General features: G+C 50.4%; 1 protein-coding gene across 3 annotated transcripts in view; it reads left to right on the plus strand.

The window, feature by feature from the left end:
• NCAPG2 (non-SMC condensin II complex subunit G2) overlaps positions 1 to 21,640 on the plus strand; it is a 60,792-nt gene extending 39,152 nt beyond the window's left edge. For all 3 annotated transcript variants that reach the window (XM_059395997.1, XM_059395998.1, XM_059395996.1), the window contains 11 exons: positions 465 to 618; positions 952 to 1,125; positions 2,721 to 2,837; positions 2,923 to 3,063; positions 3,496 to 3,595; positions 8,487 to 8,674; positions 10,123 to 10,263; positions 13,261 to 13,364; positions 14,198 to 14,298; positions 15,383 to 15,482; positions 21,255 to 21,640. In XM_059395997.1, the coding sequence (XP_059251980.1) occupies positions 465 to 618; positions 952 to 1,125; positions 2,721 to 2,837; positions 2,923 to 3,063; positions 3,496 to 3,595; positions 8,487 to 8,674; positions 10,123 to 10,263; positions 13,261 to 13,364; positions 14,198 to 14,298; positions 15,383 to 15,482; positions 21,255 to 21,306 (1,372 nt within the window). In that variant the 3' untranslated portion in view covers positions 21,307 to 21,640. The remainder of the gene's footprint in view (positions 1 to 464; positions 619 to 951; positions 1,126 to 2,720; positions 2,838 to 2,922; positions 3,064 to 3,495; positions 3,596 to 8,486; positions 8,675 to 10,122; positions 10,264 to 13,260; positions 13,365 to 14,197; positions 14,299 to 15,382; positions 15,483 to 21,254) is intronic.
• Positions 21,641 to 26,310: the final 4,670 nt, after the last annotated feature.

A 26,310-nucleotide genomic window follows, 5' to 3' on the forward strand; every position in this document is an offset into this window, starting at 1 on the left:
TTTTCACTGCATGGTGTTGTTCTAGAGTGTTGGTTATTATCTCAGTAAAAAAGACTCATTTTTAATTCATATTTATGAAAAAAATTAATGTTTTGAGGTTAAGCAAAAATTATTTCCAAAAAGTGAGGCATCTTTGCTCTAGAGTCCGATGGAGATGACAGAGAACAGAAAAGCAGGGGGTTTACGGACCTGGCGTGTCCTTGGTAACTTAGTAACTCGCGTCAGGCTGCCGTGACTTCCGTGTTCTCAGGCCGCGGGCAGACTTACCGTTTTGGGTTGGAACTTACCCTGTGCGGTCATCGCGGGGACTGTGTTCCTGCGGCGGAGAGTGTCCAAGAGTTCCTACGATAAGAGGGCCTTATGTACCCTCAGTGTTTAGCTTCCTTATTTTTTTTCAACTTTTTGAGGAATGGGAAGCTGTTACTGAAATGATAGATCTCATTTTATGTATTTGACATTTTCAGTTGTGGTGTGATTTCCACATTAAGAAACCAAGAGGAAGGAGAAGCGGACAAGCGCTATAGTACTTTGCTGGACTGTCTCTGCTCCTGGGGACACGTGGGACACATTCTGGAACTCATCTGTGACTGGCTGCCGGAGGAACAGCCCCAGAGCAAGGTGCATTTCTGTCATGTTTCTTTAAAATTGCTGAATGATGATATATGTGTGTTAGAGATCGTATGCTTTCCTGAGAACATGTTGTTGTTGTTTTTTTAAGATTTTATTTATTCATTTGCAAGACCAAGAGAGAGTAAGTGGGGTGAAGGGCAGAGGGAGAAGCAGGCTCCCCACTGAGCAGGGACCCCCCCCCCCCACCCAACCCCCGATGCGGGGCTCGATCCTGGGACACCGGGATCACGACCTGAGCCGAAGGCAGACGCTCAATGACTGAGCCACCTGGGCGCCCAGAGCATGTGTTTTAATCGTCAGTTTATGGCTCTGTTCTTTCAGAGTAACTCAGCATCTAAACGGAAAGTGCAAATCCATGACACACGCCCGGTAAAACCGGAGCTGGCCCTGGTTTACCTAGAGTATTTGCTGACGCACCCGAAGAACCGACAGTGCCTGCTCTCTGCTCCCCAGAAGAAGCTCAACCACCTTCTGAGAGCGCTCGAACTGTGCAAGGTAACTTTGTAGAGAGACACGGACACCACACAAGTGAGTCCGTGTAAGTAACGTGTGCGAGAGACAAAGTAAGATTTAAGTTTTTCATACTTGGAGTATAGAGTTTTTCCCGCTGGAAAGGAGTTTAGAGCCAACTAAGTCACTTCCTGTTTGCAGACCAGGACAGGACACGCAGGTGACTCACTGGCAGGGCGAGAGGGGCGCCGGTTGCGGCTTCCAGGCCCGTGAGCAGCCCTCCTCAGAGCGCACCCACCCGTGTGTAGGATGACTTCTCCCCACGCTTCTCTCGCGTGGAGAAGGGAACACTAGCTTCCCCTCACAGTCCTTGGCAGGCATTTTTAGGAATCTTTGGAGGGTGTTTCCTGTGAATTCGGCATTTCCTTTTTCTTTCCTGGCTCTCTGGCTATCTCTAGGGCCAGCCCTCAGAGACCGCCTCTCTGACCGTCGCTGGGGTGGGTCATGCCAGGGCCAGAGCTGCCAGCGCTTCGCAGCTGGGTCAGGTCGGGAAGGGGAGGGGAAGGTCTGACGGAGGAGAAGGAGGCGCCGGCTGTCCAGGGGAGGAAGTGGGCCACGCCTGGCGGCCAGGCCTGGATAGGAGGTGCTGGGATTTTGCCCCTGGACTAACATGGGGCACTGGTTGTGCTGCTGTCCCACGTAGGGCTACCTGTGGGCTCTGGGAAAGATGGGCGGGTGCATTCCCCTTCCGACTTCCCGAGGAGGGGCGCAGACGATAGCCCCACTGACTAATGCTGATGGGACCTCCTCCTCTCCATGTGACAGCCAGACACAGGCTCCCAGCCGTTTCCCAGCACAAAGGGACTCCTTTTAGGGTATGGGGTTAGGGAGCTATGGGCAGGCTGGGGCTCTGGCCCTGCCTGGGTGTGAGAGCATTGTTATTGGGTGGACCTGCCTGCCTTGCTCTTTCCTGGGACCGTCTGTGCTCCTAGCCCCCTGGCTCGGAGCAGGTCACAGTTTGCTCCAGGGGTAAATGCTTACGTTCTTAATCCTGATAGTTCCTTGAGCAGTAACTGTGGGGAGTTTTTTCGTTTTTGTTTTTGTTTTTGAAAGATTTTATTTATTTATTTGACAGACAGAGATCACACGTAGGCAAAGAGACAGGCAGAGAGAGGGGATAGCAGCTCCCCGCTGAGCAGAGAGCCCGATGTGGGGCTCGATCCCAGGACCCTGAGATCATGACCTGAGCCGAAGGCAGCGGCTTAACCCACTGAGCCCCCCAGGCGCCCCTTGGGGAGTTTTTATCTTGTCCCTTAGAAGGGAGGATCTGCTCCTGAACAAATATTATGCTGTATGTTAGCTAACTAGAATTAAAATTAAAATTAAAATTAAATTTAAATTAAAAACTAAAAATAGTAAATTACATGAATAGCGTAGAACGGAGCATCTCTGGGGGAGAGCAGGGGAGAACTACGTTTCTCGGACGTTTTGTGGTGTCACTAAAGCTCCTCCGCCGTCCCAGCGTGACCTTCCAGCGGCCGCTGTGCGCAGCCGCTACAGCTTGTGCTCACGGTGCGGTGGCCACACGTGGGTGGTGACTGAGAAGCTGGAACACGACCACAGACTTTTGTACTTTGCAGGCGGACCTGGAATCCATTTTACAGTTGCCAGGTGGGAAACATCCCAACTTCAGTGAAGCGGTGGCCCTGCGGGCCTTCAGCCTGCACTGCCGGCTCAGCATTCACCTGCAGCACCAGGTGAGTCTGGCCCTGCTGCACGATGACGTGGAGCCCCTTGGCAAAGCCGGTCCCGTTACTGATTTGTCGTCTTCTTGTTGGACAGTTCTGCTCAGAAGGGAAGGTTTACCTGTCCGTTTTGGAAGACACTGGGTTTTGGTTAGAAAACAAAGTTCTGTCTTTTATCCAAGATCAAGAAGAAGAATATCTCAAGCTTCACAGGGTCGTTTATCAGCAGATCATCCAGGTCAGAAGCCCTACAACATGGAACCCTTCTCTTACCCAAGTGTGTGCTTCCACATTCTCTGTTTCAAAGCTGTGACTTTGGACGTGGTGTCGCTCTTCTGCGGTGTGGTATCCGTTCAACATCCAGAGTCTGTCCTTTCCCAGCACATACACCACCTAATTCTCACGGAGTTCTACAGCTTGCATGTAATAGGTTTTCATTAATGTTTGTGGAGTGACATAAAATGGGTTTCCATATTTCTTATGGAAATAAAAATGAGAACCAATGTAGCTTTATGATAATTCCCTTGTAAAACAGCTTTATAAATACTTGCTGTGGGAGCTAACTAGTAGTCCAGCCAGATGTTAGAAGCTTTACCAGACTGGATTTATTCCCCTTTTGTGGCTCTCAGTTTCTTGGTAAGTCACACCAGCGTGTCTGTGTCTCTTACAGACCTACCTGACAGTCTGTAAGGATGTCGTGATGGTTGGCCTTGGCGATGATAAGTTTCAGATACAGCTTCTACAGTGGAGTCTCCGAATCATGCAAACAGGTACCCTGCCTCTATTAAAGGACTCGTTTAGAGCAATGGATGGTCAAACCACGTTGCTGATTGGGACTCTTGCATTCAGGTGGCAGATACGTAACACAAACTGGCTCACTCCGAAACAGGGATTTAGGGGCTGACGCAGCTGGGCAGTTCAGAGGTGGTTCTGGTGTCCGACGCGCCTGAGCCCACAGTTTCTTTCACGGATTCTCCCAGTGGTTTGCCTGGTTGTCAGGTGACTTTGCCGTGTGGTGGACTCGTGCCGTGGCAGCCCCGGGCCTGTCTGCTCACCACATGGGAAGTATAAGGAGGGTTGTTTAAACTCTCCTCAGGACTGCTGGGAAGGTGCTTTTACCCCGAGGACAGGGTGACAGTGGAACCCGCAGTAACCAAAACCGTGGGGTATGTGCTTGCTGCGTACTGGGTACTGTGTTAAGTGTGTTTAGTGAGTGAGCGCGAGGTCAGCCTCCTTCCAGGTGGTCTGGGGGAGAGCTGGGCTGTGCGATTACCTGGAGCGGCCTGACCACGGGACCCAGGGCCAGATTCTCACAGCCGTGACGGCGTGAGAAGTGGAGAAGTGATCCAGGCTTTCTCTGTTGCCTCTCCTGGCAGGTGCTGCTGGCCTGTGACCCCCTCCCCCTTGCCCACCACCCACTGGGTGCAGAACTGTTTCTGAACTGCTCCTGCTGTGTGTCCTGACGCTACATCTGGTTGTTTCCCCAAACTATATCAGAAACTTGAAAATTCAGTATTTAAATTTCTTTAAGCCTATATATCTGCCGGAAGACATTGAAAATGACTTTATCATTTGTAGATTCAATGTTAAGATTTGGACATAGAGTCAGGGAGTCCCTAGTTCAGTTTGCCGTTGGTCCCTGGTGGCACTGAACATTGTCGCGCAGGCCGACTCTGATCTGCCCGTGGGGTCAGAGTTCAGGGCTCAGGGCCAGCCACCCTGCTCTGCCTTTCCAGTGTGTGCTTCTTGAAAGTAACTTGTGCTATCCGTTAGGTTGTGTAGGAGTTGTTTTAAATACCCACAGTAACGACTGAATGTTGACTCGAATAAATACTATTTATTTCAGAATCTGGTTTTTCTTTGTTAAATCGTTTATCACTTTTACTTTCTGGAGTGAAAACATTTTTAACTTAAGTTTAATTATTGAAACAAGGAAAAATGACTTGCATTTTTTAAAACTTCATTTATCATTTAGGAATTTTTTCTCCTAAGAACCGACTCTACAGTGAGTATGAAATTTACGTTTCCAAGGAGTTAACTGGAATTTTAGATCTCTGATGTCCCTAGTTTCATGACACGGAGGTATCTGTTCTCCAAAAATAAGGCCTTAAGCTGCTGACTTTACCTGAACAAAACTGAAATGATCTTTGCATTTATATATTCCAACAATTAGAGGCTCACAGGGGAGAATCAACTGTGGCCATATTTTGTAATCCTGTCACAAATAGGATTGTACTTAGCAAGTTAGCAAGATATACCCAGAGTCTTTTGTTCACAGGGCTTTCTGCTCTACTTGAAAGAGTGCTAATAAAACTTTCTAATTATAAACGCAATCAGGGCGCCTGGGTGGCTCAGTGGGTTAAGCCCTGCCTTCGGCTCAGGTCATGATCTTGGGGTCCTGGGATCGAGTCCCGCATCGGGCTCTCTGCTCAGCGGGAAGCCTGCTTCCTTCTCTCTCTCTGCCTGCCTCTCTGCCTACTTGTGATCTCTCTGTCAAATAAATAAATAAAATCTTAAAAAAATAATAAAATAAAATAAACGCAATCACATTTATGTTACTAATGTTATAATATGGCTTTCTCCATGCTGAGGTGCACATGCTACAGGAGGTCTCCGTGAGTAGAGCCGAGTCCCCACACGTAACCCAAATGTAGGGGCACCTGTGGGGCTCAGTGGGTTAAAGCCTCTGCCTTTAGCTCAGGTCATGATTTCAGGGTCCTGGGATCGAGCTCCACATCGGGCTCTCTGCTTAGTGGGGAGCCTGCTTCCCCCTCTCTTCCTGTCTCTCTGCCTGCTTGTGATCTATGTCTGTCAAATAAATAAATGAAATATATATTTTTAAATTACTTAAAAAAAAACCCCAAATATAAAAATCTAAGCTCACACAATTGCAGGTGTTTCAGCTATAATGCCGTATGTAAAAAAAAAAAAAGACCATGTGTTCTGCAAAATCCGGGGCTAAAAAGTAACAGGGCCTGTGGGAAAAGATAGTCTGGGGCAGGTGGTTAAGATAGTGCTGTGTGCTGGACCACTAAGGAGATGGTGATCCTCCAAGAAGTCATTTAGAAAAGCGGGTTAACATTTCTAGTAAAGAAAGTGTGAGTACAGGGGTGCCTGGGTGGCTCAGGTTAGGCCTCTGCCTTCAGCTCGGGTCATGATGTCAGGGTCCTGGGATCAAGCCCTGCATCAGGCTCTCTGCTCAGCGGGGAGCCTGCTTCCCCCTCTCTCTGCCTACTTGTGATTTCTGTCTGTCAAATAAATAAATAAAATCTTTAAAAATAAAAAAAAAAGATAAAGAATGAGTACTGTTAAGCCTAGGGGTTTGTCTTATTTGGAAGGTGGATGGGCCAGAGGCATAGGGCCTGGGAGAGCTGGGCCAGAGGGACTTCCAGGAAGGAACACATGCCAGGCTGAGCCAGAGCCAGAGGACAGGGTCCACGGACCACCATGCTGTGTCTGCTGCGTGGGGTGGGGTAGCGTGCGTCTGCTTCTTCGACAGTGCCTTCAGTGGCAGACTGACGTCACTCCCAGCAGTCGCTTTGGACCAGTTCCCTCTAGAGAAGCAAGAACTTCCAAAGTCAGGGTCATCTGTTCTGTGGAGCTATGAATTCTGACTTCTCTTTAATAATGTGTTGTATTTTACTTAACCACTGTCTATGTATTTGGTTATAAGACACATACTGCTTGAATATAATGAAATAGCTTTGAATTAGTTTTTATAGCTTTTCTGGGTTTTGTCAGAATTAAAGATCCCATTTAAATGTGTGATTCCCCCATGCCCCTGTGACCTTGAGGATGGATGAAAAAGGGCAGCTCTCTCATTTGCTGGGTCTTTGCTCTTCAGAACATCGGCCTCCCCTCCGCTGTCCGTACTTGGTCTCAGAGCCTGGCTTTCTTTACCGTCCGTTCCAAGGAAGTGACTCGCATGTGTGAGAGCCTGTGTCCCTGTGCCTTGTAAATAAAAGAGACTCATTTGTTGAAAGTTTCTTTTATGTTTGCAGTGATTTTAGAAACTGTTGGTTCTGGTAGTGCCACAGGCCTCTTGAGGGGTAAGCGCAGCTGGCACATGACCAGTGATTCTGCTTACGCTGGCAGGCAAATTTGGGTTTGGGCTTCGCGTCTTATCTCTGTCTCAAGCTGAGCTTACTGTATCTTAGTAATTTGTTTTCTAAATGGAGGTTCCTTGCGGGCTATGCCCAGGTCCATGTCCTGTGGGAAGTCATGATTCCTAGGTAAAGTCAAAGAGGTCATACCTCTTTGTCACCTGGATAATAGTCTGATAATGAGAAACGTTATTTCCGTGCTTTCCCACATGACAAGTTTTAAAAATACAGGTGCACAGTTTATGTAGTTTATATACGTGTTTATGTATGTAGTATGTAGTTTGCATGTTTATGTAGCATATACTCGTTATGTAAACAAGAAAGAGTCGTGCAGCGTGACTCCTGCCCCGGGAGAGCACGTGGTGTAAACGGGGAGGTGCTCACGCACACGGACCTCAGAAAGGCCAGACAGGGAGTGTCAGGCGTTGTGAGGTCCAGAGAGAAGTGAGAAACAGGATGCTCGAGAAGCTTCCCAGGGGGTGAGACCCCTGGCTCTGGGGTTTTGGTTTGTTTTTGATTTGTTTTAAGAGTTATGTATTTATTTGAGGGAGAGAGTGTGTGAGCAGGGGGGAGGGGGTGGGGAGAAAGGAGAGGGAATCCCAAGCAGGCTTCACACCCTCAGCACGGAGCCTGACGTGGGCCTGGATCTCACGACACGGAGGTTATGACCTGAGCCTAAATTAAAAGTCGGATGCTACCCGACTGAGCCACCCAGGTGCCCCGCACATCCTCACCCCTCCCCAGGTCTATTCTTACAACTCAACTTAAAATCCAGATAGGATAAAAACTGCAATGAAAATTCAAGCTCTCTAGAATAAACTGTAGGATTAGGCTCACATGTAGAAAATGCTTTACCAAATTATTATTATTGTTTTTTAAAAGATTTTATTCATTTGAGACAGAAAGATACACAGAGCATGAGCAGGGGGAGAGGCAGGCAGAGGGAGAAGCGGACTCCTTGCAGAGCCAGGAGCCCAACGTGAGGCTGGATCTCAGGACCTGGAAATCATGACCTGAGCTGAAGGCAGATGCTCAACCATCCGAGCCCCTCAAGCGCCCCAGCACTTCACCAAATTGATGCAACACTGTAAAGGGAGTGAATCGGAAGAGAAAGACGGTGGCAAACTATAAAATGTTGGAAATTGAGCAGAGTTGGCCTGTGACATTTGTAAATCACATTTCGAAAGCTTTGGGGCCATCCTTCTCGGACTTATGACAGTAGAGCTGGTGCTAATGTTGCCATCACATGAGAAAATGATACACGTTCTCTGATCAGCATATTCATGGTGTGTGTAGTGAGCCCAGTTCTCAGTGACCAAGTTAAATACACTGTTACTGTTGAAGCTCCTTGTGTTACATTTAAAAAGAGCAAGTTTTTAAATCTTATTTATTTTAAAACTTACGTGTGTTAAAATTTAGGTTAATCTCATCAACCTGGAATTGGCTTGCCAGTAACAATTTCTTTCCAGTTACCATAATATACATGTGTTGTGTGAAAAATGTAATAATTTCAGCTAAATTTTGTGGTTGGATAACTTTTTTCTAATATTCTTTCTAGTGAAGGGCTTCTTTTACGTGTCATTACTTCTGGGCATTCTGAAAGAGATAACAGGAAGTTCCTTGATGCAGAGACCAGACTCAGACGAAGAGGTTGCAACGCTGTTTGATATGGTCCAGAAAGTATTTCAGAAACTGCTGGAATGTATGGCCCGGAGCTTCAGGAAACAGCCAGAAGAAGGCCTGCGGGTACTCGCACCTTTCCGGGACGGGCTGTGGGGGCCGCAGACAGGGGCGCTTGGGGGCGGCATCACCTCACACGCAGGCTCAGCTTGTGCTCGCTTGTGCCCTTGGGTGGGGTGTACTTCCGTGTGGGGGACAGTTAGGTGCCGTCCTTGACGTCCTGCTCGCTGACCCTCAGAGCATGGGCGGGCAGAGAGGTGGTGCTGTCTGCAGCAGGGGCGGGGGGGCCGAGAGCCCACCCTTCACACTTAGCCTTGGAGCGGGTTCTAAGCAGCCCGGGTCAGCTGGCTGCAGCGGAGCCTTCCGCCCGCCAGGACCGGGAGCTCGTATCTGACGGTGGTGCCCGGTTGTTGTGTCGGACTTTCCACCGGGAGCACACTTCTGAGAGTGTGGGTTCTGATTATTTCTAGATGATAAGGGGAAGTAATAATTTCCACCCAAGGCTACCCTCTTGGCACATGTCAGCGTCCCCCCCCCCCCCCGGCTGGGAGTGAGAGTCACAGAGCTGGAGGGGCTGTGGTTTCCCCCGTTGGCAAAAGCTCTTGTGAAGTAGGACTTGGAGTAGCCAGTTGGTGTGCGAAGAACCCGTGGGCCGCACAGGCTTCGCTCCGAGAATCATACTGTCATCAGAGGGGGGCTGCTCTTTTTTTTTCTAGGTAGTGGTTTAAAAAATGCAAGTTAGCTGTTTTTTTTAAATAAAGCTTTAAAAAATGCTAAAGTGGGAGATGTTTATGAAACACTGAAGACTCGTTTTTTTCCCTGTTCTTAGTTGATAGAAGGCAATCGAAGGCTGTTGGCTGTGCTTTCCCTAGCTCACTCGTTCATCTCAGAGTTCATCTGAAATGTTTCTGCTTTTGATGAGTTGGTTCCAGTGTGTGATCTGTTTGTATAATTCAGTTTGTGCCAGAATCTTCTATTTTCTCACCAAGTCTTTTAACATTGGCTGTGTGACTTCTTTCTTTCTTTCATTTTTCTTTTTTTAAAGATTTTATTTATTTATTTGACAGAGATCACAAGTAGGCAGAGAAGCAGCCAGAGCGAGAGGGAGGAAGCAGGCTCCCTGCTGAGCAGAGAGCCAAACTTGGGGCTGGATCCCAGAACCCTGAGATCATGACCTGAGCTGAAGGCAGAGACTTTAACCCACTGAGCCACCCAGGCGCCCCTGTGTGAATTCTTTCAAAACTCACGGCCTCTTGGTCTTTTACTATCGGTGGTATTTCTTTGTCTTTTCTATATTTATAGTATCGAGACTGTCGTGAAAGTAGTTCCAGTGGACTTCGGTCCTGTCTGTCCTTTTGTAGCTGTGGTGCCTGAGAGACTGGAGTCAGCAGTGGGAAGGGAAGGGTCGGGCGCAGATAAGACTGGGATTCCTGATACCCTGGGGAGGACAGCAGGAATACTTCTCCCGTAACGTGACTTTTTATAACCACTAAAAAATGACTGTTTTCTTGTAGCTTCTGTATTCCATCCAGAGTTCTCTCCACGAACTGCTGATGACGGTTCAGTCTTGGCACCTGGACACGCCTGTGCACCGCGGCGTGCTCTCCACGGTCATCGCTGCGTCTGTGGTGGAGATCGGCCACCAGCTACGGAAGGTGAAGTTTGGCCCTCCCAAAACCACTGTGTCTGCTTTTGACTGTCCAACTCGCTCTTCTCCACTAGTATTTCGTTGTCATGTTTTCCCAAGTATTTTTTTAAGGACTCAGTTTAGTAGGTATCTGCTTCTCCAGCCACTTCCCCCCAGAGACGTAGGTGGCTGTGACTTGAGTCCTGATGACTGGCAGATTTCGTTACGGGTGTTGTCGTTTTGATTAAGGCCCAGCAAGTCCTTCCATCGTGAACTTTTTTTTCCTTCTTGCATCGTAGATATCTGCATGAGTTGATATTTTTCCTCTTCTGACGAGGCGAAAGCAGCTGTGGTCAGCGGGAAACAGGGTGCAGGTGCGGCAGGCTGTGCACCTGGGGATATTGGCGTCTGACGGCCTTGCTGGAGCCGCAGGCCTCATGTTTCTCTTGTGGGTCTAAGCATAAAGAATTTGACCTTCGGATACAGTTTAAACAGCGTATTCACTCCTACTCTGTAAAGGACATGCATAGTTTTTTTTTTTTTTTTAATGTTTTAATTTATTTATTTGACAGAGATCACAAGTAGGCAGAGAGGTGGGTGGGCAGGGGAGCAGTCTTCCCGCTGAGCAGAGAGCCCGATGCGGGGCTCGATCCCAGGACCCTGAGATCATAACCTGAACTGAAGGCAGAGGCTTTAACCCACTGAGCCACCCAGGTGCCCCAGTGCACAGTTTTTATAGTTCGCCTCCCTGGGTAAGGATGGACATAACCAGGGTGGTGATTCAGGTCTGAACAGAAAGCTATTTCTGCAGTGAGGTCCTTGAGACACGGAGGGAGGATACAGTCAGGAGCTGTGACTCAGAGGATAGAAAGATGCTGATTGGTTCTCTTGGGACGAAAATGTGGAGTCTGACAGTCAATGGCATTGCGTCATATAGATTCTGTACTGTAAGACCAGCAGTACAGACACAGCCAACTAAACTCCTAAAACACTAACAGAATTTAAGGCCCTCCTTAAAGCTTAAGCTTGGGTTAGGAAACTAGCAACTAGATTGTACATAGAATAAGACCTAGAATTTACTCCAGTGAGCTTTGTAGCTAACAACTATAACTAGATCAGTTAGCGGCCTGTGTGGCAAACCAGACTCACGGTCTGTTTTTGTGAAGGAACTTCTGTTGGGCATAGGCACACTGATCGTTCACACGCTCTCTGCGGCTGCAGAGTTGAGTCGACCTCACAGAGGCTGTTTTGCCCACAGAGTTGATATATTTTACTACTTTATACAACACGTTTGCTGACCTCTCTTCTGTCTCCTTACTGATTTGTCTGCTTGTTCCATTAATGAGAGTTGAGCGCCATGGTGGGCTTGTGTCTCTCCGTTGGTTTGCATGTGTGCAACTTCTGTTGTTAGGTCGTGCACTCAGGACTGCTGTGTCTTTCTGCAGCATTGGCTGTTCGATCGTCCAAGAGATGGCTTTTACTTTCAACATGTTTTTATAGGTGTTCAAAGTGTTTTTTATAATCACCACGTGGGTAGGCCTTTTTTGGTGGGGGAGAGTCTAGTCTTAGAGTCTCTGCCTTTTACCCGGGGTATTTAACCTATTGGATTTTAATGAAATCGTTGATATGTTTGGGTTTAATTTGACCATTTTGATGTTTGTTTTCTAATAGTCCCCCTATTTTTCTTCTCCTGCCATTTCTGGGCGAATCAGGTGTTTGTACTGTTGCATTTTATCTTCTCCATTGACTTCATGTTGTCCCCTGTGTGATCATTTAGTGGTTTCTCTGGAGACTTTAGTGTGTGTATTTAGCTCATCAGTCTCCCTAAGAAATCACCATGTGCCTGTGCATCCGAAGAGCCTTCAAACACACTCTTCTGATTCGCATTCCCCTACTCCGTGCTGCTCTGTATCTTCATTGCCACATATGCTGAAAATCTCAAGATGCATTTTTTAAAAGATTTTTTATTCATTTGAGAGAGAGAGAATAAGCAGGGGGGAGGGAGAGAGAGAATCTGAAGCCGTCTCCTCCTGAGCTCAGAGCTGACGTGGGGCCGTATTGACGACCGTGAGGTCAGCACCCGAGCCGAAGCCAAGAGTCAGACCCTTAACTGACTGAGCCACCCAGGCGCCCCAAGATACATTATTATTTTAACCAGTCCATAATCATTTGTCTGTAGCAGAAATGCATTCACAACATTCAAGAGGTAAAGCACTTTAATGAGAAACAGCGCTATTTCAGACATAATGATGACTGGACTTGAACATCCACCTTAGTGTTATGAATCCTCCAGAGGGCATGTGGAAAGGCCGTCTGGAAGTACTGTGCGGTCGGGTCCCCTGACGGCCGACAAGTAGGCGAGGCAGTGTGGGGTGTATGAAGGTGGGTTGGGGCGAGATCAGGACAGAAAGTGATAACCTGCCCCGCCCCCCGGGCCCCGCCCCTTCCAGAGCAGGGTTCTGGGTTTAGACTTTCCAAGGAGCCATTTGCCTCGAATGGCTGACTGTAGCACTGCAAGGTCAGTGATGAGGGCGTCAATCCAGGCAGAGCCCCTTACGTGAGTGCAGACCAATGTCACTGCACTGTGGGTGGCTCTCCAGAGGACGCTGGCAGTGCTGGGGACGGGGCGCTCCTGGGATCCGCTGGGTGGAGGCCAAGGGTGCTGCTAGTCACCCCGCAGTGCCGAGGATGGCCCACGGCAAGGAGTTACTCCGTCCCGGACGTTGGTCCTCCTGAGATTGAGAAAGCCCAGTCCTAGATGACCAGGAACAGCTGGCTGGATGGGCATAAAAACACGCTGTTTTCAGAAAGTGCTACCGTGGTAAAGGCGATCTGACAAAGGTTTGTTGAGTGTGTGTATCTTTTTACTTCTGTCTTCAATAATAATCATAATCGTAGACATTTCAGCAGCTAATAGGAACTATTCTTTTGAGTTTGTGGTTGAAAACCCGCAGTAGTATAAAACAAGTCATTAGCCCCATCTCAGTCTCCACTTAGGAAATACTGATTTGGAACTTCTTTTTAGGTGTCTAATACAGAAGAGCTCACTCCTCCCGAGGTTCTTGCAGACCTCCCACCGTTTTCAAGGTGTTTAGTAGGAATAATAATGAAGTCTCCGGATGTGACCAGGTAACTGTGTTCTCTTGACTCTCCTGACCTTCTCCTTGTGTCTGGAAGCTCACAGTAGATTCTGCTGTGTTCAGCTCTCAAAATTTCTCAAAAGTGCTTTTTTTTTCCATGAGAAAAATGTTTCACAGAATTTGCTCTCATTAGCAATTAAAAATAGTTGCATTATTTTAAAATTTTGCATTATACTTCTACAAAGAGAAATCCTGACTTTCTGTCAGATACATCCCTGGTTATAACTAAAATCGAGCTAGAGGGAAACACTTAAAATGTCACTGTGTGGTGGGACACTTTTCACGAAGTCTACTCCCAACACCTGCCTGGGTTCAATGCCAGTGTGGTTTTTTGGGGCACGCTGCTGTCCCTTGTCCTTGGCTGAAGCCCAGGGTTTGTTGTGGCACAAGAGGACTGAGAGAGGAGAGAGGGAGAGGTTTCTCAGTTGTCTGATAACCTGAGGAGCCTCGGTAGCAGACACAGTTGATGAAGGCGTTAAAACCATCATATTTGGCAGCCTGACTTATCTTTCAGTGATATGAAACCTTTTTTGTGTGCATTGTGGGTATGCAGAGTAGCTGTTCTCAATTACCAGAATGTCCCTGTCCTTCTAGCAGCGGCGTCTGGTGCTAATACCTCACTGACGTTCGTATGTGATTATTAGTTAGTTAGTATGACGTTAGTACGTGCTTACAGTGAAAGTGAGAAGAATTTAATCTGCTTCCCGTTACCCGAAAGCTAGAATTCACGGCGGTGGGTGATCTTGGTTACTTAGTCTTTCTGTAAAGTCTCAGGACATGCTCTGTAGAATAATGCCAGATGTTGGTTACTGTTTCTTGCAGGTCATTTTTAGATGAACTAAAGGCGTGTGTTACATCTGATGATATTGAAGGCATTGTGTGTCTCACAGCTGTTACGCATATTATTTTGGTTATTAATAAAGGTTGGTTAAACTTTCTCTTCTACGGTCTGGGACATTGCTGGGTGTGATCTCATGCAGAACTGTTGCGGGATGTTCGGGGACCCCGTTCCACGCTGTGGCTCCCCCAGTTCTCACAGCCGCTGTCCCGTTCTCTGAGCGCACGCCATCTGCTGGGCTTCCTCTGTCCTGCGGACCCTGCGCTGGCCCGGAAACCAGTCCTGTCCACCTGTCGCCTACCCCCACTGGACCCGTTACGTGTCCCTCTCTGGGCTTCAGAACTGAATTTCTATTGATTTGTCATGTGTTACTTGTGCTTAAAGATCTGAATTTATTTTTGCTAATGGTGGTATGTTTTTTGTTTTAATACTTAATATTATCTGCTTTTCTACTTAAGCTTATACTTGTGTGTTTTGAATATTCCAGCCAGTTGAAATAGTACTGGAAAAATAGTTGGAGAGATCTATAAAATGCTCACCTCGGTATAAAATGCAGTCATGTCCCTGCATATTACTGTTAAGTTTCTATGTTTTTAACTCAATTTCACAAGTGTTGAAATTGTTTTCTAAGATGTGATGTATTATAGACCAAGAGTGTGCCCGTACGCCCTGACACGTGGCGTGTCTGCAGGTTTAGGGTAACACTTTGTGACTGGTGTTAGGGCGGACATCGGAAAAGACTTGTCTAAGGGATTGTCCCTGAGCGGAGGTGTGGAGAACGAGGGGTCAGGGTGAGAGGTCGGGAGCTGATGAGCTCCTGGCACTTAGCAGGGACCTCAGCTTGTGCCGTGTGGCGATGCCGCCGAGACGTGGCCATTGTCACTTGTGACGGAGGGACAGCTGAGGAGCGGGTCTCTGACACAGACTCAGCTGGGACCGTGTCCAGAGCCGTCCCTTCGGGCTCATGAGGTGCTTCCGAAAACGTCTGCTTGATCTTGTCCCACCCGGTCAGGGCCCGGTTACGGCGGCACGGGTCAGTGGGTAGGTTGACCGGCAGGGTGAGGAGGCTCGGCCTTCCTGAACCTGAACCCGTGCTGGGAGCAGAGTATGCTTGCTTGAGCGCCGCAGTCGTGGTGAAGTCTTTCCTCTTCTTCACTCACTCCGCGCAGGCAAACACAGGAGCTCAAAAGTAAAGGAAGTCGCGGCCAGCGTTCACAGAAAACTGAAGACGTTCATGGAGATCACCCTGGACGAGGACAGCACGGAGAGGTAAGGGCTGGACGTGCTCTGCTTGGGCTTCACTGCTCCGCAGGTGCCCGTTAGAGCCCGTTCCCACCGCCGCCACACGCAGCCCGGTGGTGAGCACAGAGACGTCTCTGGTGGAAAACGCCTCGAGCATATGTTTAATTTACTCCCTAATTTGTCTTCAGAAACAAAAACAAGATTGTCATCTGGTAACTTCTACACCAGAAAAGTAAAGGCGTAAAAACTTATTTATATAGTTTTAAGACTAGGCAGGTTGTTCTGAGTGGTTTGCTGTTTTTGAAATCAGAGGCTTCAAATTTCTAAGACATGCTTGCCCGGTCCCCAGGCGTCCACAACGAGGATGGGAGAGGTTCCTCCAAACCTCGGAAGAAACACCGGTCGTGTCTGGCTTCCTGGCGGCCGGTCGCCCCCACTGGGACGGCTCTGAGGAGGGCATTTGCTGGGCTCCAACCGAGCGCCTTTGTGGTTAGGTTTTGCGTGTCACACGCCGTGCCGCTTCCTGCAGACTGTCCGCTGTTTGATTCTCAGTCAAGAGCAAAACCTGTTTCTCTTGCTGTTTTGTGAACTTCGGAAGGCCGAGTGTTGCAGAGCTCGGAACTAGTGGCGGTTTCGTGTGCGCCTGGGAAAGTCGCTACTTTCTCCTTTGCAAAAAGGCCCTGCAAACCCCAAGTTGCTAATTTATGAACAAAGACTGTTCTCTTTCGTCCTGTTTACCTTTTTTTCCCCTTTCTCACTGCTTTAGCCGGGACTTGCGGTGCTGTGCTGACATCCTTGCCTTACTCCTGATCTTAGTGGGAAAATTCTAGTTTCTCACCATTAACGTGAGCTGCCTGTGTCTTGTGGAGGGTCGCGGGCAGTTGAAGGAGCCCCTTCTATTCCTCGTTTGCCGAGACTTTTATCATGAGTGGATGTTGGATTCAGTCGAAGACTTTCCCTCATCCACTGATGTGATCATACGCTGTTTCTCGTCCAGCCTGTTGGTGTGATGGGTTACACTGGTTTTGAGTGTCAAACCCAGGAAGAAACCTGGAAGAAACCCAGCCGCTCATGGTAGACATCTCGTGCACTGTTAGCAATTGCGGGCAGCCAATGGATGGTGCTGTTGGGTCCAGCTGTGTTCTTAATGTTCCTCTGCCTGCTGGGTGCGTGCATTTCTGATAAGAGGGTCTGGCTGCATCTTTTGTGGCCTTGGTATCAGGTGCGTTTGAATTTAGGGTTCCTGTATCTTCTGGGTGAGTTGACCCTTTTATTTGTACAAAGGGTCTCTCTTTGTCTCTTGTTAAGTCCACGTGTCGATATTAAGACAACTGTTCTGACCTCCTTCAGCAGGTGTTTCCTGGGTGTGCGTGGCATTCCGGTTAGGAGGCAGAAACCATGCAGTCACCAGGACAGGAAAATCACAGTGTCAGAAAGTTCTCGTCCGGGCGCTGGGGTAATGAGTGTCGGCCTGTGAGGGTTACAGCGGACTCCAGGAGAGCCTCCAGGCAGATGCGAGGAACAGCCCTGCCCCTCGGGAGAATGTGCGCCCCAGGGCTGAGACCGCTCTGTAGACAGAGCAGTCCTGAGGCCTTCTGACAGCATTGCTGGCTATCCAGTGTCCAGGGTGCAGGGGAGGTGCGGGAGGAGCTGCTGGAGCCCCCCCGCCAATCCTGTGAGCTTCCGTGTGCTGTTCTGGTCAGGGAGCTGCCGGCTGGACAGCCGCCCCGGCTTGGTGGGGACTGTGGCCTGAGGCGCTGCTTTTACTGTCGGCGGCTCCCAGAGAAGGCTGGGCTGGTGGGAACCTGCCCCACAAAGTCTGAGGTCTCTGCAGCGGTCAGAACCGGGAGGGGAGAGCCCCCACGGACCAGGGCATCGACTCGGGTGCTGGAGTAGGTAGGGGTTTGTGTGACCGCGGCTGTGAGCAAAGGGAGTGCACTCGGTTACACACTTCAGCCTAGGAACGGTGGAGCATTTACCAGGCGACTTTAATGAAGCTGGTTTTGCAGCTGTGCGTGTGACGGAGAAACCCGGCAGACTCTTGCGCTGTATGAGCTCGTTCACGTCTAGATGCTTGTGGGGAAGAGGGCAGTGATCGTCTGAGTTGGAGGAAATAGTGTTTGCAGTTCAGAAGGCACATGGCAGTGTACTTATTTCCACCAGGCACATCAGAGTTACCACCTGTACAAATAATATGTCATTTCACAAGATGTGACAACCTCACAAGTCCAGGCATTTTAAAAAATATTTTGTTTATTTATTTGTTTGTTTGCTTAGAGAGGGTGAGCTGGGGGAGGGGCAGAGGCAGATGGAAAATCCTGAGCAGACTCCATGCCCAGCCGGGAGCCCAAGGTGGGGCTTGATCCCGTGACCCTGAGACCATGACCCGAGCTGCCGTCAGGAGTCGGACGGAGCCAGCCAGGTGCCCCAGAAGTTCAAGCGTTTTAACGGGATTTCTTTGTTCTTAGAAATAACATTTGCAAGGATAAGTTTTGGAGGCATAGAATGGCACACGTGTATAATGTGGAGTTGTAAGGGAACAGGACGTTGGCTCCTTCTTAGAAATTTCTTTTATTCCCATTTGCACAGAGTTTTAAGGTGAGTACTTGAATTGTGTTAGTTATATTGAGAGGGAAAAAAGGCCTTAGGAGTTCAAAACCAGGGGCCCCTGGGTGGAGACGTAGGTTAAGCGTTCGACTCTTGATTTTGGCTCAGGTCACAGTCTCAGGGTTGTGGGATCAAGCCCCGTTTCGGGCTCCGTGTGCTATTAATAGCTGATACACGGACGGCACAGAGTTCTTTCATTTAAGGAGGAAACATCTTAGGACCTAGGACTGGATCATGAAACTCACGCTCCCTAAATGTGCAAGAAACACATTGTAGAAAACCGGCGTCTAAAACAAAATCAGCCTAATGGAAAGTAGACGAGATTTAAGACTAAATTAGAAAATAATACCGATTTGACATTGGGGTAGAGGCATTAAAGCAAGTTAATATCTTTAAGCCTCTGGGAACCTTTTAATCCAGTTAACATTTGGGCAGTGGGGCATTAATTGAGAAGCGAATGTTTTCTTAGCGAATACACTACTTTTCTGTCCAGCAGTGTTAGTATTCTGTTAGCTGGTCTGTTGGGTGCGAAATAAGAATGCTTCTCACTGCTCTTTTCCTCGCCTCCCTGGGACTGTAGATCAAAGCTGTTTTCCCAGGAGGAACGGCATACATTTGCCGGCACCCTAGTGCATTGAAATGCCAAGTATGTTATATTTGTTACTTTTATAAATAGTATGAAAATAGCAATAAATTCATAACGAGAAATTTTAGCAGTATAAATATTCCTTATAGTTGAGGTTATATCATGAATTGTTCCCACTGAGTAAGTGGATTCTAATCATAAGCAGGGTACTTGCCGATACTAATTATGCCTACGTGTAGACAACTTCGATGCCCCCAGCACTAACCTTGCTTTTAGACCTTGAAGGAAAGGACTTCTCCCTGACAGAATCACCTCTCTTTGGTTATCAAGCATGGACGAATAATACCATTTTATTCTGCTGCATGAAATTTTAGTCGTCTTTTTAAAATGATTTTGGGACTGGATGATTTTTGTAGCTCATTTGGAAGCTTGCTTCTATCATCATCAATGCCAGTGGACCTTGGTGTAGATGAATTAAAACTAGATGTAAATAAAAACAGGCATTGTTTATCTTATTAATGTTTTCCCCAGAAAATTGATTTTGTCTGCCCCTCCCGTGGCTGTGGGCACGTCGCACAGTCTTCAGCACGTGGGCTGGTGGACGGGATGAACACTCAGCTTCTGACCATGATTTACAGGCTTTGAGAGCTCCGGTGGGTGAGCGCCTCACTTGGTTCAAACCAAGCCACACTCAAGAACCCTGGCCCAGAGAGGTCATCGGGCTGCGGCCTGGACCATCTCTTCCGGCTCGCTGCTGTGATGGTGGCCCCGACAGGCCTGTGCCTTCCGCCACTCACCGTCCCACCTCTGTCTGAAGGGCCCGTCGGGCACAGACACAAGAGCCATACACGTCGGGAGCCCGGCAGTTAGAGCAGAACAGCTGTTGCTCGAGTAACAGTGGTGGGCCAGTCAGATAATCAGTAATAAGTGTCTTCAAAGAAAAATCAGTTATGCCCCAAAAAGGTGATGTAGAATGAGAAACTCTAAAGTAAAATGTCCGTGATGCACTGGAGAGATGTCAGTCTTGAGAGTCAGGTTCCAGGTGGTCTGAGAGGTCATGTTGGGGGAGGACCTCAGAGCCTATGTGACGAGGGCTCGCCGGGTACGGACAGATGGGAAATGGGCCCAGGAGAAGCAGTCGCCTGACACATAAGAGGAGAAAACTTCTCAGAACTGAAGAAATGCACAATTCTTTTTTTTTTTTTTTTTTTAAGGTTTTATTTATTTATTTGACAGAGAGATCACAAACAGGCAGAGAGGCAGGCGGAGAGAGAGAAGGAAGCAGGCTCCCTGCTGAGCAGAGAGCCCGATGCGGGGCTCCATCCCAGGATCCTGAGATCATGACCCGAGCCAAAGGCAGCGGCTTAACCCACTGAGCCACCCAGGCGCCCCAGAAATACGGAATTCTAAAGATTCTTTCTTTTGTTTCTTTCACTAAATTCTGAATGGAATTAATTGCAAAGAAATCACACCTAAGTAAGTTTGTGGATAAAATTATGGAATTCCAGGGGTAAAGAAAAAAATCTCCAGATCTTCCTGGCTCTGTCCTGGCCCAGCAGTGGCCACTTTGTCTCATGTGGAAACTGAGCCCCTGAAACGTGGAGAGTCCGGCCGAGCTGCGCGCCGGGTCTGGGAGCGCGCGTGGAAGGGAAGTGCGGAAGAGAGCCTGCGGAGCACGCCAGGGTTCCCTCGAGGCCGGCCATGGGCAGACGTGGTTTGGGGACGCCGAGTAGAATAGAATGTATTGGGAAGAACTTCCCCTTGTTCCTGTCATCTTGTCTCTTTTAATGAGGCTGGTAGAGAGTTTACTTCCATGCCCGTTTGTCCTGATGCGAGACGGGCTGTTGGAGACTGCGCGGCGTGAGTCTCCCCGAAGAGCGGGACACGGCCCGACACTCGCTGGCCCTCGCTGGGATGGAGACTGGTGTTTGAGTCTGGGGCCCGCAGCCCTCGGGGGCAGTGCTGGGGTGCAGGCGGGGACAGGAAGGGAGCGCACGCTTGTAGATGCGTGTGTGAGGACGGCCCCGGGACGGCTCCTCGCAGGTTTTGGGGGCACGTCTGGAGCAGCTCAGCCCGAACCTGGCTCCGTGGGGCAGGGAGGAGCAAGGCTGTCCTGGGACAGGTGCGTTGAGGGGGACGGAGGGAGGCGAGGTGAGTCCGGAAGTCACTGAAGTAAGTGTCATTGTAACAGTGTGTCTTGGGGTAAATAGTTTTCATTTATCTTGGGTTTTTGTGGAGAGAAATGAAGCCCAGGATTGTAAAACGTACTTGTCATGTTTGTGAGTCTGACCTGTGTCCGAGTCCTGGTTCAGATGCTGACAAATGAGAGTCCTTCTGAGCAAATACGGTCGCACCCGTAGGAGACCTGGCCTGCCGTTCTGCCTGTGTGGGGAGCGCGCTGGGGCCTCCGCGAAGCGCTGCTGGCCGCGGGGGCGGGACGACTGGCCGGTGCAAGCGCCGTCGCCCAGCGGTGGGGGGTTACTGATGACGTCAGCGTTCCGAGTGTGTGTTCAGCTGCACAGCAGGCCTAGGGTCATTTTGTGAAAATGGGCATCTGGGTGTTTGGTCACTGATTTCTGTTTTAATCATCTTTCTTCACGTTTCAGGTTTCTCTATGAATCGTCATCGAGGACTCTGGGAGCACTTCTGAATTCATGACTAAGCCGGCATCTTCGGTCACAAGACAGGAAAAGGACTCAGTGAAAGTGAAATGAATGTGTGTTTTCCTAGGGTTTTTAATGTTAATAACTGGTGTCACAGGGGTGGGATTTGTTTGGGGAGTTACAAGTAGGAAACTCAAAGGTTCTTAAGCTTTTGCCTGATGCCTGCATAAATACTATATTTACTGTAAAGGACTCTGGGTATCAGTGGTGCAAAGGGAAAAAAGACACTTTTCTAGCAAACGTGGTTGTTTTAAAAAGGAATTTATATATATGTACGTATATGTATAAAAGTGTTGCTTAAACTCTGAGTAATAAAAGCGCTGCCGACATGTTTGTGTGAGTCTTCCCCTCGAGAGAGAAGGGTTGAATTCTGCCGAGTGGAAGGTGCTAAAGCCCAGGGAGGGGCCGCGTACGGGGTCCTGTGGTGGCCGCCTCTCCTGGTCCTGCTGCTGCTTGACTGGGTGTCCGGTTGGGTCTGGTGGCTCTAGTATGAGTGGCAGAGCTGAGTCCTTCAGCCGGAAGGCGTCTGCGATTTCATCTTTTCTTTCTGAGAGCTGACCTGGTGCCCGTGGAGCGCCAGCCCTGGGCTTCCTCACCGTGTCGCCCAAGACCCCAGCCTGTCTGCTGTAGGTGACCAGGTCCGTGTGTCCCTGTCAGCCTCAGGCCCTGCGTCGTGGCAGAGCGGCCGCTTGTGACCGATGGGACACGCTCATTCTGACCTCTGACCCAGCAAAGCGGTAAAGAAACACCAATTTCACTGTTTCTCTAAGAAGGTATAGAAATGGACTGCTTACCACAGGGGCAGTTAGGGTAAAGTGTTTCTGAGATAGCTTCGAAATGGGAGGTGGGGGTTGTTATTTTAGCTAATTTTGAACGGGACCTTTTAGACATCTTCGCCAAGATGTATTCCGTGTTGGCAAATGTAATTTTTCCTTTCTTTGTTTGTCCTTGCTGGTGTTAGTTTTAGTATTAAATGCACGGAGGGGCGTCTGGCAGCAGAGGCCAGGCAGCAAGAGGGAACAGAAGTGGCGGTGCCACGTTTTAGCCACCAACAGAAAGGCCCGTGCCGCCCATTTACACACAACGGGAGGGCTACGCACCACAGCCCGGGAGCGAAGCAGCCTCCGGGAGTGAGGCAGCAAACAACGGACTTGACCAGACGGTCGGTGAGCCCCCTCACCCGTCAGACACCCAGGACTAGCTTGGTGGCATGAAAACGAGCCTCGGGGCGGAGGCTCGCTCCCACTCCGTGAGGCCTGTGCCGCACCGCCCAGTGGCCCTTATTATGGTCCCTTGTTGTGGGACTGGCTCTCGGCAGAGTAGTCAGGCCTTTGCTGACTGCAGATGTACGAGGAAAGGTGACTGTCCTCTAAAAACTGCCCTGACCCCACGTTTCCACTGCCTGCTGTCCCTAAGGTGAGAGCGGTTTCTCGAGGTGCCCTCAGAACGGGAGAGCGCAAACTAGGAAGGTGGAGCTGTAGCGCCTCGCTGGTTTTGACATTATTCTACGTAAAATATAGTGATGCCACTCTTAGGACCACTGATGTCTAACTCTCGGGTCTCTGTCCTTTGAAAAAGAGCTGGTGACTGTGCGCGTGGCCCAGACCTGGACAGTGGGTCGCGCTGGGTGTCAGCGGGTAAAGGCCTCGTTCCCTGTGCTCCGGAGCAGAGCGCTAGGCTGAGCTCGCTGGCACAGGTGTCCACGGCACGGCGCTCGGAGGCTCGGTCGGTCGAGCGTACGAACCTTGATCTCAGCTTAGATCTCGATCTCAGGGCTGCGAGTTCAAGCCTTACGCTGGACTCTGTCCTGGACATGGAGGATGTGTTCAAGAAAGTGTCCGGGAGCACACGCTTGCTGACGGCTCCGCAGCCGTCCCGCTCAGGCCCACGTTCTCATGGGCATGCTGGCTCTTTCATAGCTAACTCGTGACTGAACCCCACTTTCTCTAAAATAAAGGACATTTCTGGAGGGTTAATTTCAGCAGAGATGTCTTATATGGCAGCCATTTCTTGGTGTTTTTTTTCCAGGAAGGGGAAATTTCCTGATCCACATTTCTCTAGATTCCTGGCACCAGCCTCCAGCAGGGGGTCCTGTGCCCCTCGGGGACATCTGCTCAGCCTCCGGCACTCATGGCATAAGCAGCTCCTCCCACTGGTGACAGCGAACAGAACAAATGTGAGTCAGCAGCCCGAGTGTTCCGGATGCTCACGGTGACCAGTCTCACAAGGGCTCTGGCTCGCGCACAGATGGACAGGAAAGCGTGTACCAAGGGCAGACGTGAGTCAAGCTGATAGATCAGCACTGTAGAATGGCTCTGGCACCGTGACCTCTCCATGCTCAGCTAAGACAGTCTGTACTCCAGCTCCACGGTCGCCCCCACCGGGTATCAGAGACCCCAGGGCGTGCTGACCCCCTGTGTGACGGCTGCCAGAAAGAGCCTCCATAACTCTCCCCTCTGCCAGCCCTCCCCCTGCTTGGACGGGACCCACAGCATGAGAAGTTTCTTCTAGTTCCCAGTTTGGCCCCATCCTGAATCTGGCAGACGGTGTCTGGTCTCGTCTGGCTGTGGGTTGATGGTCGTGCACCAAACCCACTTACTGGCACAATAGCCCACGCTGACCACCTCCGTATGAGCTTACACGCAGGAGGTGGTAGGTCTGACTTTCCTTGTCAGAAGAAGAGTTGTCAGGAGTAATAGCTCCCATTCAGGTACATCTCCTCTGTCTTGCGGGAAGACCGTTGTTGGTGACTTTCTAGGGTAGACCGTCTTACGAAAGTAAAGTGCGCTTCCGGGATAAGCACAGCACGTGGGGTCACGCTCCCTGAGCGGCCCTGTGGTGGGGTCTGGGTAAGGGCTCCCCAAATTATCTGTTACAGTCCACAACCTGTCAGTGTTCCCTTACATGGCAAAGTAGACTTCGCAGATGTGATGAAGGCTATCCTGGTTTACCCAGCGGGCCCTGACCTCCTGGAGGTCCTCGTGGGGGAGCCTGGGCGACTCGTCCCATGCACAGACGGCACAGTGACCACAGCGGTGGCGACTAGAGGGATGTGGCCACAAGCCAAGAGCGGCAGGCAGCCCCAGAAGCTGGCAAAGGCACATGGAGCCTCCCACTGGGGCCTCAGAGGCAGCGCGGCCCCACAAGACCTGGATGCGGGCCCGTGAGACCGTGCACCGCCGGCCGCTGGGACTGTCAAAGCCGCCACAGGCAACTCTCACTGACCTCATCTCCCACCAAAGCTCCCACACGGGGAGGAAATTCAGATGTTGGGCAGCTCATCCCCAAAGGATCCCATGTCCATCCTGGTGCTCCGTGTTCTTGCCGTTTCTGTTCGGTAGGAGGGTCTCCTGGCCAACACGGGGAGGCGTCCTGCACCCGAACTGCCATTTCCAGTGGGCAGACCCTCCTGGAGGGAGTTTCTGGTCCTCCGCTAGGCCTGCCTAGATGCCGTTGGTGATCCGCAGGCCCAGGGGCACTCATGTCGTTAAATAGCATAACCTGTGTCCAGTAGCAGGTGACGGAATGAGGAAGGTAAAATGCACACGACAGAGGCCGGAAAGGAGCGTGAGGGGAGGCGGCCTGGGACCACCACTTGGGGGCGGGGGCTCTGTGACACCCCGTCTTGCCGCCCATTCCACACTCTCCTGAAAGTCTGGCGAGGTCTCCTGTTGGGATGACCACGTGCTCATTTCTGAGGGCCCGCAGCAAGCCGAGATCTCTTCCTGCAGAGGAAAGTAGGGGCTCGAGTGCCTGTGGTGCTACGAACCCAGGAGCTCCGCTGCCGTTCTCTGTGGCGGCACACGGCCCGTCTGCACGGAAACCTGCTGCTTGGCTCAAGGCCAACGGCAAAGCAGTTTGCTCTGCTGTTGGAAAACCTTTCGATTGGGGTTTCGCAGAATTGGCAGCTTTTAGGTGTATCCAGGAAATGGTAAGAATGTGCACCTATCCATCTGGAGAGTTCTCGAGGACGGTTCTTCCTTAGTGGTGGGGCTGTGCTAGCTCCCCTGTGCCCACAGAGCTTGGCGCGCACACACAGGGCCCTCCCACGTTGGGGTCGCGCTTGCCTGCTTCCCTGGCTGGCCACGTGCTGTCGTATGCAGCGGGAGTTGCCGAGTTCAAGCCCGGGCCTGGCGTCCTCTCGCGTTTTTGCTGGGGTCACGAGGACGTTCTCCGAGATTCCAAGATGCTTCTGCCTTCCCACGCAGGCTGTGCTGGGGCGAAAGTCGTGTGATGAGGGCCACCAGCTGGCGTCATTCAAACCTTTGACCCGAGTACAGATCTCTGGCCTTCAGAAATTGCCATTACTTTTTAAAAAACTGAAAACTTACACGTAAACCTCACCTGTCGTAAATTTACAGTTTGATGAGTTGTAAAAAGTATGTTCAAGCACATAACCGTGCGCCAGTCGAGACGAGGACATTCCCAGCACCCCGGAAAGCTCCCTCCTGCCCTCACCCCCGAGAAGCAGCCTCGGCTCCGATGGCCGTCGCCCCGGGGGTGTGGCCGGCTCTCGAGCTTCATGAGATGGTCGTCTACGTCGGACACCTCCCGTGTCTGCGTGTCCCTGCGGTTCATGCTCCGGTGGTGGTGGTGTCCGTCTTCCCAGTGCGCCCCATGGCGTGTCCGTGGTGCTGGTGTGAACACCCCGCGGGGGCGCTCAGACCCACTCTGCGCTCCCACATGTCGGCACCTCATTCCACGGCTGGGGGTACCCCGTAGCTCCCGCCGCTGAGGCTAACACCATGGGGGGATGCTCAGTCCCAGGGGAATGGCAAGGGGTGTGTTGGGGGGCCCGCAGGGGCAGGCCAGAGTGACATCCTGGCTTGTCAAGGGTGTGCATCAGCCCACCACCACTGCCCTGCGGTCCCCGGCCCAGCACCGGTGACAGCCACAGCTGTGCGAAGGAGGAGGGAGAGTTCAGAGCGCCCAAAGCTCCAGGCTTGGAGAGTCTGCTGATGCCCTGGGCCTGGGGGAGAGGCTTTGACATCATGGTGAA

This window comes from Mustela nigripes, chromosome 4 (genome assembly GCF_022355385.1).
Source record: "Mustela nigripes isolate SB6536 chromosome 4, MUSNIG.SB6536, whole genome shotgun sequence".
Taxonomy (NCBI): domain Eukaryota; kingdom Metazoa; phylum Chordata; class Mammalia; order Carnivora; family Mustelidae; genus Mustela; species Mustela nigripes.